Source organism: Callorhinus ursinus, unplaced genomic scaffold (genome assembly GCF_003265705.2).
Source record: "Callorhinus ursinus isolate GAN/ISIS: 27379988/994484 unplaced genomic scaffold, GSC_fseal_2.0 scaffold44, whole genome shotgun sequence".
NCBI lineage: Eukaryota > Metazoa > Chordata > Mammalia > Carnivora > Otariidae > Callorhinus > Callorhinus ursinus.
Window position 1 is genome coordinate 8869969 of NW_027397106.1, and position 12342 is coordinate 8882310.

At 45.4% G+C, this 12342-nt stretch overlaps 1 protein-coding gene and 1 pseudogene across 3 annotated transcripts in view; both read right to left on the reverse strand.

Annotated features, from left to right (window-relative positions):
• The window catches only part of ANO6 (anoctamin 6), a 185659-nt gene that overhangs the window by 103826 nt on the left and 69491 nt on the right, over positions 1 to 12342 (reverse strand). The window contains exon 1 of one of the 3 annotated variants that reach the window (XM_025883242.2): positions 2938 to 3105. The exons of the other annotated variants lie outside the window; for them this stretch is intronic. Coding sequence (XP_025739027.1) covers positions 2938 to 2997 — 60 coding nt within the window. The 5' untranslated portion in view covers positions 2998 to 3105. Of the gene's footprint in view, positions 1 to 2937; positions 3106 to 12342 lie in introns of those variants that run through there. 3 annotated transcript variants of the gene reach the window in all.
• LOC112832516 (spermidine synthase pseudogene) lies at positions 4888 to 7146 on the reverse strand (annotated as a pseudogene).

Sequence of the window (12342 nt, forward strand, 5' to 3'; positions counted from 1 at the left end):
CTAGGTCCACATTTCTTCATTCTGTATTTAAATGCAATCTTTTTCACATCATTTGCTAAAATCAAAACTTGCAAAAATGTGTCAACTATACTTCAATTAAAAAAACACAAAAATGTCTGTGGCTTTCTCCTGTTCTACCATTATAATCACCCCCCATTAAAAAAAAAGAAGAAGGTAATGTACTCAGTTTGACAGGACTTATTTTTATTGAACTCACATTGGTTCCTGATAACCTTTCCTTTTTTAACGTTCACAAACCATCTGCTTAAAAATCTCATTCTGTAATATTCCTGGAGATTAATACTCCAGGGTCAATGTCTCCATTTTCAGAATTCAGTCTATGTCCAACTTCTACTCTAACCCCACCCCTTCTGGAAAACTATTATATTGGTCCCTCTATGATTCTGGTATTTGTCCTGGCCCCCATATCACCTCCAGATTCCCAACTGTGGTTCCATGAGCAAATCCACGTTTTTTTTTGTTTTTTTTTTTTAATGTATTTGACAGAGAGAGAGAAAGAGCACAAGCAGGGGGAGCAGCAGGGAGAGGGAGAGGGAGAAGCAGGCTCCCCTCTGAGCAAGGAGCCTGATGCAAGCTCCATCCCAGGACCCTGGGATCATGACCTGAGCTGAAGGCAGACGCTTAACTGACTGAGCCACCCAGGCGCCCCCAACATGTTCTTTTAATACCCTGGTTGATATGTAATCCTTCTAGCTAAAAAATTTAAACTCATTTGGAATAACGATATTCCTTTCTACAACAGTCTCATGCAGCATGGGCTTCTATAGCTCTCTCCCAGGGCTTGAACCTTTCCAAACTAAAAAAAAAAAAAAAAAGTTCATCTTACTTAGTAGAAAAGACAAAAGGAATATAGAAGCTGATAAGCTCTTTTCCCTTTAAACTGTCTTCAAGTTTTAGAACACTGCTTCAAAATCTAACATAACTCAAAAATCAATCCTACTTTCATTCACTCACCATACTAAGCATTTTTTCCACAAGCTTCCACTCAACACACTCACTCTGGACTTTACATTTATTCTAAAATTTTAGTAATAATGGAAAAAATAAGATTGGAGTGTTCCAGAGGATTATTAGTACAGAATGATAATTTTGTTAACTCTCTGCGTTAAACTGGCCTTAGCTGGTCTGGCCTGGCTGGGCCTAGAAGCCCAATCACCATTTATGACTGTTTCTCTGGGAAAATACATTCTGCATTCCAAAGAAGTGATTATTCAGAAAGAAATTTCTGACTGAGACTTTGCATACTAGCCTATTTTTGCTCATACCCTCCAACCCTAACAAATCCACAAATGTAGCTTCTGAATCAACCACATAGAGCAAATGAGTAGGTCCCCTTCCCTCCATATTCAGGCAAAGTACACATTCTCTCACCTTTTGCTCTTGAATGCAAGAAATGCTCTCAAAGTTGAAATGCCATGTGAATTCCTACCATAGCAAATGGGCCAATTCAGCCGTTCTTACTCGCCTATCTTTGGTCTCATTTCTTCTTCTGAGAGTTCTTTTGCTAAATCCATGTTCCTTTGTTTGGTTTCCTTTTGTTGGTGAGTTCCTTTTCTCTTTTAGTTTGGTGAACTTAGTGCCAAAAGCCACAAAGCAAAGCTGTCCTATTTCTTTGTAGGAGACCCAAGTACAAATCCAAGAAATGCTTGAGAAGAAGGGTCCTGCCTTATTCCCAGTCTTCCAGGTTCTGAAGATCCTAGGATCTTGAGGCAGACCTTTGGGACTTTGGTTGGGTTTCTGAAATTAGCCAGACAGACTCTGGATTGTCCATAAAATAAACCATAATCTCCTTCAATAGCCCCAGCACCAATTCATTTGCCTCAGGGCCAGTTAAGCCAGAAATCACCAAAATGAAGTCTGGATTTCTGGGGGAGGGGGAGATGGAGATTAAAACAGATCCTGGACACCACTCTGAAATAAAACTTGACTGACGACTTTGAAACAAAGCCTGGAAACAAAACTATGCAGACCTACGGGCAGCTGGTTCTGATTATTCTTTCGTACCTTTCACGGTCGGGGCAAGGAAGTAAGGCTGACATTCACCTTATTCTAGAGGTCACGGCCAGACCGTTGGTCCCCAGTGTTGTTGGCCCCTTCGGTCCATGCAAGCAGCGTAAGCCCCTGAGCGTCCCAGAGCCGATTGTCTCCTACCTGGCAGCTCCTACTGCCCCTGTCTGTGGAAAATCCGGCCCCTGACTCACACTGCCCTCCCCATTCCAAGTTCTCCCTCATCCAGAACGATGTCTGCACCCACAGACATGACTGGGCCACCTGGGCCCCTTAGTAACTTGACACTAGTGATGTCCTCCCTTGCACGCACTAACTTCCATGGTCCCACCCTGGACCTTGTCATCACTTGAAAAATTCTCTTTCCAAACCCACTTCCTCAGGGATCCCCCTTTCTGACCACAACTAACATCTCCTCCTCATTTCCCAGTGACCTCAGAGGCCCCATGACTTTTTCTAGACAATCTGCAGATTCGTGTTTCCTTGCCTCCCTTCCTCCCGTAAGGTCACATTTCCCAAGCTTGCCAATATTCTGCACTTTCCATCAGGACCATCTAGCAAAGCCCCAACTGGGGGCCGAAGCCTGCGACCTGCTTTCTTGGGTGTCTGAGTGCTGCCAGAGAAACCAGAGCAGGGCAGGCTGGTATTGTTTGTAATTCAGGCTCACTGGCCCCCACGCAGGCCCTCACCACTGCCCAGACATCCTAGTACTTTTCCTCGGTTTTCCAAGCCAGATGGGTCTTCCATTCCTCCCACTCTCCACAACTGCTTCAAAGCACCAACTCCCTCCCCACTCCTCCGTCACCCCAGCACTCTGTTCTCTTCACTCTCAGCAGCTGAAAATGGACGCGGTTGGATGAGAACTCCCTCTGCTTCTCTCCAACAAAGCCATAAACCAGTAACACCCACCTGCTGTTCCTGTATCTTTGGAGACACTGCTCCTCCCATAGAACGTGGACTCCTCCACATCTACAAACCATTCCACAGCTCAGGTCAAAGCCACTCTTTCCTCTAGAGTCAGTTGTTCCCCTCACACAGATCCTTCTCATCAATATTTAAAGCTGCTCAGGGCTCCATCTGACGGAAGGATAGCATCTCTGGTTCTCAGTCTCCTCCACTTACTGCTCATCCTCCAGCCCTTCAAAGTCAAGCTCCTGGAAAGAGAAGTCAGGATTTCCTATTTTTTTCTCCTGCTTATTCCATAGTCCATTCCAAACTGGGTGAGAGTGGCATCCCCAGCACTCCCTAGAAACAGCTCTACATAAGGACACCAGTGACCCTAATGCTTTTTCAGTATTCATCTAACTCACTGGTTCTTAAATGAGGGCAATTTTGTTCCCAGGGAACATTTAACAATGTCTGGGCGTATGTGGTTGTCACTGCTGGGGAGAGGGACCTTTGCTGGGGAGATGGACCCCATGGGTAGGGGCCAGTGATGCTGCTAAACATCCCACAATGCACAGGGCAGCTCCCACAACAAAGAGAAACCCAGCCCAAAATGTTAGTGGTGCTGAGGCTGAGAAATCCTGCTATGACTGGATCCCTACACAACACCCAGAACTACTCACCCATGTCATCTGCTTCTTAGCTTCTATCCTGCCATTCTTCAGATTTCTCTCCTACCTCTCTGGTCATCTCCTTTGGCAGCCATCTACTGATCCCTGAGTCACTCCCCCTCATTCCTTAGAGATTTAAGCCCTGCCTCACTGTCAACCCCTCCAAGACATTTCTTCTGACATAATTCTTGGGGATTTCCATCTCCACACCTTCCAACACCCTGTCCTTGCAACTCTACCCTGCCCCAGACCCTCATTCCAATGCACATATCCCAGACCTTGTCTGTACTGGTTACTGTGATTCCTCCCTTAGTTAGAAAGATCCTGACTCTCCAACTACCTCTTCCTATTTTTCCAGTTCACTCTCTCCAATACCCCAACTGCAAAAATTATCAAACCCCACTAAGGTCTAACTCTCCTGATCCTATTGCCTCATCCTGCTCATGTCCCTGGTCCTTCATCTCTGGCAAAGACCCTAAAACTCTCTTAGCCTTGTCTTGCTTCACCGAACTGACTTAAAGAAACCCCCAAATTGGTTAAATCAAATTCACTGCCTATTGTACACCTGTTCTCCAAAGCTGTACTTGAATGGGGAAGGCACACACCCATCATGACCGTGAACCTCAAGTGGGCTCTTAGTGCTGCCAGGAAATCAAACTGCATTTCCCAGAGCTTTCACTCTCAGACACCTTCTCCTCCCCCTTTAGGTCTCTTCATCTCTTCTTCCTTCCTCAATCTTCGCTAATGTTTTGCTTCTCATTTCACTGGTAAATAAGAAGCAATCAAGAAAAAATTTCAACAAGCTCCTACTAGCATAAAGCCATAAACCAGTAACACCCATTGAATACCAGTAACTGAACTAATTCCACCTGGGTGGCCAATACACTGGTTTTCCTCCTACTTCTAAGAATGAACTATCTCTATAGCCATGGGGGGTGTCCAACCTCTCCACATAGGGACCAGATTCCATCCCTTTCTTGCCTTCTCAAGGATGTCATTCCAGAAATCCTTCTTTCTCACTCCCGCATCATCATATTTTCTCTCTCTATTGGATTAATTTCCATCACCTTACGAACAGAAATTCCTGCCATCTTTTCTTTATTCCTGTACATAGCTGGTATAGGCTTGGGGGCTGACCACCACATTGAGAGAGAGACAGACGGTCCGCCCAGCAGGGCACACCAGGCAGCATCCCGGGGCCTGTAACATTTGCTTGGTGGACACGCCGGTGGGGCAAGGGGTCTTGTCCTGCACTTGTCACGCCCAGCCATCCCCAAGGCTCCCTGGCCCGAGGTCCTGGGCAGCATGGGCAGCAGCAGCGGGCTCAGCTCACATCCCTCAGGGCCTGGGCAGTGCACTCAGACAGGATGGGGCCTGCTGGTACACATCAGAGTTGTAGTAGTTCAGCTGCATCTGTTCTACCTGCTTCCATGTCAGCTGCTTCATGAGCTTCTGGAAGTTGGCGCTCAGATTTTTGCTGCACAGCATGAAGCCAATCAGGTCACTGGGGTAGCTGGGGATGGTGCAGTAAGTGGAAGTCACCAGAGGGAAGAATGACTTGCAAAACTGCCTCATCTCTTGATGAGGTCCAGGTGCAGCCACTGACACTCGCCCTGGCAGACGACACTCCTCATTCTTGAGGGCCACCTTCATGAGCTGGTAATAGGATTCCTTGAAGAGAGTCTTGGCAGAGTCCACGGGGTCTGAGGAGTCAGTGATGATAACATCGAAGGCGTCCTGGTTCTGTTTTGTGAATTCAAAACCATCACCCACGTGTAGGGTCAGCTTGGGGCTGCAGCCGCCCACAGCCATGCCTGGCAGGAACTTCTTAGAGACCTGAATGACATCCTTGTCAATTTCACACTGGACCACAGGCAGACTCCATGGAGGAACGCTTCACCACCTCCTGCAGGACACCCTCGTCCCCAGCCCCGATGACCAGCACCTTGCATGGGTTGGGATGGCTACAGAGGGGCAGGTTGGCTATCATCTCTCCCGGTAGAAGAACTCGTCCCTCTCTGTGCACTGGATGATGCCAGCCAACACTAGCATGTTGCCATAGCTCTTACTACAGAAGACAAGGATAATCCAGGCCAGGCTGCAAAGCTGAAGGGTGGCGAGGGGACCTGGACTGAGGCTGCACACAGCTGCAACAGGAAGGGACCAGCTCCGCCTACCGCCTGTGCTACAGCCTAACCTGGCCGGGGGTGGGAGCAACTCCTGCCATCTTCACACTAACTAAAAAAAAAAAAAAAAAAACCTCCCTTCATCCTAACACATAATAACCCCTTGTTCTGCATTCATGTTCAGAAAAAAAAAAAATTGAAAGTGTTATCTAAATGCTGTGTATCTGTCAACAAAACCAAAAGACAACCAATAGAATGGGAAAAGACGTTTGCAAATGACATATCAGATAAAGGGCTAGTATCCAAAATCTATAAAGAACTTATCAAACTCAACACCCAAAGAACAAATAATCCAATCAAGAAATGGGCAGAAGACATGAACAGATATTTTTCCAAAGAAGACATCCAAATGGCCAACAGACACATGAAAAAGTGCTCAACATCACTTGGCATCAGGGAAATCCAAATCAAAACCACAATGAGGTAATCACCTCACACCAGTCAGAATGGCTAAAATTAACAAGTCAGGAAGGAACAGATGTTGACAAGGCTGTGGAGAAAGGGGAACCCTCCTACACTGTGGGAGTGGGAATGCAAGCTGGGGCAGCCACTCTGGAAAAAGTTGAAAATAGAGCTACCCTGTGACCCAGCAACTGCACTACCGGGTATTTATCCAAAGATACAAATGTAGTGATCCGAAGGGGCACATGCACCCCAATGTTTATAGCAGCAATGTCCATGGAAAGAGCCAAGATGTCCATTGACAGATGAATGGATAAAGAAGACAGACAGACAGACACACACACACACACACACACACACACACACACACACACACACTGGAATATTACTCAGCCATCAAAAAGAATGAAATCTTGCCATTTGCAAGACGTGGATTGAACTAGAGGGTATTATGCTAAGCGAAGTAAGTCAATCAGAGAAAGACAAGTATCATATGATCTCACTGATATGAGGAATTTGAGAAACAAGACAGAGGATCATAAGGGAAGGGAGGAAAAAATGAAACAAGATGAAACCAGAGAGGGAGACAAACCATAAGAGACTTGTAATCTCAGGAAACAAACTGAGGGTTGCTGGAGTGGAGGGGGGTGGGAGGGATGGGGTGGCTGGGTGATGGACATTGGGAAGGGTATGTGCTGTGGTGAGCGCTGTGTATTGCGTAAGACTGATGACTCACAGACCTATACCCCTGAAACAAATAATACATTATATGTTAATTTAAAAAAAAAGAAAGAAAAATAAATGAATAAATAAATGCTGTGTATCTGATTCCTCTTCTCCCATACTGTATTCAATCCTCTCTAGTTTTGTATCCCACGGTTCAGCTGAGATTTCTCTCGTCCAGATCTCTTCCACACTGCTAAATTCAATTTCCCATCCTCCTCAGCAGATTTGGTCATTTCCTCCGACTTCATACTTTCTTCATGTGGCTCCCAGGACTCTCCTCATTTTCCTCCAACCACACTCCTCCTTCCCTCTGCAGATTCTTCCTCAGACCCCTGACTTGTGAACACTGGAGTCCCCCCAGGGCTCAGTCCAGGGTCTCCTTATCTCACCCCTTGCTGGTCTCAGTCAGTGCCACAGATTCAAATACCACCTGTGTGCTGACAATCCCCGCATCTCTAGCTGGACCCCTCTCTTTAACTCCAGACCTGTATATTTTACCGCATACTGACATCTCCACTTGGATGTCTCAGATTTCACCTGCTGAAAACAGAATTTTTATTTTCCTCTGCATATCCTCCCCTCCAACTGCTCCTTCCACAGCCCCCCACGTCAAAAACCTTGGAGTCATCTTTGACTACTCTTTCTCGCACATCTCATGTCTAATCAGTCAACAAATCCTATTGGTTCTACCTTCAAAACATACTGAGAATTTGAGTATGTCTTGCTAACACCATAATTAACACTCAGGACCAAGCCACCATCACCTCTCACCTGGGTTCCTGAAAAGTCCAAGAGGTCTCCCTGTTTTGCTTTTAGTCCTCTGTAATCTATTCTCAACACAGCCAAAGTATTCCTGTTAAAACACAGGGCAGGGCAGTCAAGTCATTTCTCTGCTCAAAACCCCCCAGGTTATCCTCCAAAGGCTTACCCTTAATTGCTTTCCCAACTCATTCAGAGTAAAACCAAAGTGTTTACAACGGCCTATGAAGCCCCCACTATCTACTATATCCACATTTCATTCTGCTCATCACACTGGCCTCCTTCCATTTCCGCAAACGTATCTCAAACTTCTACCTAAAGACCTTTGTCTATGTTATTCCTTCTGCCTGGAATGCCCTGCATCTAGATTTCCAAACAGTTTGCTGTAGTACCCCGGCTTTCAAGTCTTTTCACTTGTCACCTTCTGCATACCCTACTCCTGAGATATTCCCTGAACCACTCTATTTAAAACCATAGCCATCACCCACACCCCCAACACATACGTATAATCCTTCCTTCACTCTTCTCTAAAGGACTTACCAGGTCGTGTCATATTATGTATCTTATTTATTTTGTCTTTTATGTCTCCCCCACCAAAATGTAAGCTCCACAAGTACAGGGATATTTTTTCTATTGTTCACTATAGTGCCTCAAATAGTTGATTAATATTTTAACTCTTGGGGATCACAATATATTATCATCTAGTTAAATGCAATCAAACTTGAATTTCAGAAAATCAACGGTATTTTCTGTAAAGTAGCATCTCCCCTCAGAAAGGGAGCCAGTTACAACAAAATCCCAAACAGGATAATGACTATTCAGACCTCCTTCTTTCTGCATAAGCACGACTGTGGAACAAAGGGGACACATTTTTGCTCCACTTTGATCCTCATCTTCCTGAGTCTATACCTCAGCTTAGTCTTTCTAAATTCTGTAATTTCTCACCATCTTCCCTGGCTTATTCTATTATAATCCTAATACTCTTTTGCGAGCCTAAACTCTTATTATTTACTGCAAATTTGGCAGAAGCAAAACCAAGGAAAACAGCATCAATAGGCATGAAAACAAGAGGTGGTTAGAATCTTCCTGCCTCTAAAAGCCAGGAGTGTTAGACATAAACCTCAAGTTCTGGAAAGGATGGAAAGGGGGATATAATTAGCAAGACTCGGATCATAAAATGTAATTCCTTAGCCTTTCCTTTCCTTCCATGTGTTTTTGTGTTGACCACAGCCTGGTTTCCATCCAGCTAGTTACAAGCAGATTCACTCCACTGGAGTTCCTCCCCACACCCCATTCCTCACCCCTGGTGCACCCAGGTTCCTGGGTCAGTACCAAAAGGGTCAGGGTTTCTAGAAAGAGCCCTGACCATTACTCAACCTTTCCTCTACCTTTTCCCCACTTGGGGGCTTGGAATGAACCTGGGGTCCTCTGGGCCCGCCATGACTGATAATAAGCCCCTGGACTAACCCCTCAGATCACCTTTGCTCTTAAGCAGACCTGAGAGTGAAAGCACCAGGGGAAGCCTAGGCTGCCCGGCATCTGCATGCTACCACACCGCAGAAAAACCTCTATCTGCTCCATTACCACACTGATAGCTCCCCATCCTGGGTTCTAGCCAGACTGCCTCATTCTGCAGCCTCTGCTTCAAAGTCTGAACTCTTTTAAAAAAGTTATCTGGGTCTCAGATACTCAGTCCCCAGCCTCCCTTTGGCCAAATACCTTCTCCAGAGTCTGGTACTTGTCCTCATGAACCTAGCCTATTTCCAGAGCCCATGTCCCTACATGACAGCCAGCAATCACAGGGTTCCAGAGCATCTGGCTATGTCACCGTTTCCTTGACTAGATCCCTCTTGAACTAATTGCTGTGAAAAGTTACAGCGTGCTTAATTATAGTTCATCAACACAAGGGAACAGAACTGAGAGATGATAACAATAATGTCAGAGGAAACAAATAGCATGGACCTGTACACCTTAAGCCTACAGAGTGCTGCATGTCAATCATACCTCCATACACCTGGGAAAACAACAGTGTGGGACACTATTCAGGATGAAATATTAAGTTAACAAAGCAGATCACAAACAGATTTTCACCACGCTCAAACAAAAAACCAAACCGGGATCGAGCTGGTTTCCTACCACAATGAGATGACCCAGTTACTCTCTGTAAAGCCAGCATTCCGCCAGGCCCCTTTCACCGTGAGCCCCATCCACACATCCACCCCACCTCCAAGTGGGGCTGTGTCCAGCACGTCCCCAGCTCCTTGCAAGCAAGAACACAGGCACCTTATGTCCGTCTTGGTTCGCCTCCCCCTTAACATTTCAGATAGTTGGGCAGCACAGCGTGCCCCCGCCCCGCTCCCACCCAGAGAACAAGCCGCACCTGGACTTTGCAACAGCATTTATGTATCCGTGAGGTACGCAGACTCTACAGCAGCCCCGGCTTTGCCTGACTAGTCACATCACAGACACCTGAGCTGTGAAGGAAAACTTTAATGTGTTTATCATGCTGGTAACCAAGGCTACTCGACCGGCACTGCTCGCCTGGGCCTTGTTTCAAACGAGAGCAAAACAGAAATCCTGAAGGAAACAAACTAATAACGATAAGCATTTTGTTCTCCCTGTTTGCCAAACTATATAAAATACACTCTGTTGTATGAAAACACGAGGCTCTTGATCCTTCTAAAACCTGAACTATTTGAGAATAAGGCCGGAGCAAACCCAGTCTGCGCCTTGCTTTATTTCAGTTCACCTCAGCAAACGGCAGCTGCACCTTCCAAATGCCAGATGGAGAAAAACAGAGCGCTGATATCTCGGCTCCTTTTATTCTTCTCCATCTTCTTTCTGTTTTCGCTTTTGCTTTGCTCCAGGCTCCCTCTGCTCCTAGGTTTGTACTGGTGGCCCTGTTTCGGATTTAAATTTTTGGGTTGGATGCATGTACCTGGTTTTGTCCTGGCATCTGCCCAATCCACCTGCCTACACAGCGGAGCCACCCGTTTTCACGGATGCTGTCACTTTCTGCCTACAAAAAAAAGGCTTCCCTTACATGTCGTGCCTGATTCCCTCGAGGACTCTGTTCTCAAAGCACCTTATACGCCTCCTGTTTGTTTATCAGGGAGGCAGCAGTTTGGGAAATATCTGGGAACAAGGGAACTGCAGGGGGCCACAGTGACCTGGGGAGAAAACACAAGCAGCTATGGACGTGGTTCCTGCCAACGGGATGTGCAAACATCTAAAAAGCACAAGAACATCACAGACTCCTTCCTAAACATGGTATGAACACACAATTAGAGAAGGAGAATAGTCAGACACAGAAATCTTGTATCAACCACACATATAAGGAAACCATGCTTCACAACTTCAACTCATGTGGTCTCAAGAAATAACTAGACATTCTTGAGGCATAACAGTGAAAAAGAAAAATATGGGGATTTAGCCTAAAAATCTCCTTTCAGCTTAGGTGTTCTCAGACCCATTGCTAAGAGAAATCTCTCAAAACAGAAGTGTATTCTGTGATCCTCAAGTTCTACTCCTCGTCATTCTTTTTTTTTTAAGATTTTATTTATTTATTCATGAAGGACAGAGAGAGAGAGAGAGAGAGAGAGAGAGAGGCAGAAGCAGGCTCCCAAAGAGCAGGGAGCCCGACGCGGGACTCGATCTCAGAACCCTGGGATCATGACCTGAGCCGAAGGCAGACGCTTAACCATCTGGGCCACCCAGGCGCCCTACTCCTCGTCATTCTTAGACTCGCCAGTCTTCACCCCTTGAAAAGGAAAATGAGGTAGTCAAGAAGTTAACACTGAAGGTAGAATAACATTACCAGTGTAATTACCAGTGTAGACTATCTGCTGCTACAAAAACCTCGCTGAGGCATGCCAATCTCAAACCTAGTACACTGAAATCTGTTCCTGAGAAAAATACTCGTATTTTCACACAGGGAATCAGTGTGAACTATACAGGTGTTTGCCAAGCACATCAGCACTTTATTGCACACGGCTCTTTTTGGATTAGAAATAGTGCTTAAAGAGTATCAACAAACAGCAGTTAGAAAATACAACAAAAAAGGGCCAGCTCCATGAGTCTGTATCAATTTCATATTCAAATGGGAAATACCTGTGTCAATTCTGCTTTGGGGCGCTAACGGTAGAAGTTAGAAAAAAAACCACAAAACTGCTCTGCTACTTTAAGTAAGATACAGGATACACTGGTGGGCATTCACAATTTTCCTTCACTGAAAATCTCATTGAATGTAACAGGAAGTCACTGAATACGAGGTCTTTCTATTACATCCAAGTGATTTTCACAGTAGGCAATCTGCTAGTACGCCACAGGAGTCCCACACTGTGAAATAAAATGGCATTGTGGATATAGTTTCACGTGCGATCCCTTTCAGTCCAGAGCACTGCCTAGTTTCCTTACTCTTGGCTGAATTGAGTAAGTAATCCATAAAGAATGAGTGAGAAGAGGAAAAGCACATAATGAGTTTTGTGTTTTTTTTTTTTGTCTCTATCAATAATACAATTGTGCTCTGCCAATTACTGGTGTGGCAACTGTATATCACACTTTTGGGAAAATAAGCCAAAAAAAGACTTTTGCCTTGCTAAAGTGGTAGACAAGCCATTTGCAGCAAGGGGCAAAAATAAGTAAATCAAGGTGGATCTTGGCATGCTTTTCCTTCACATCTGGTG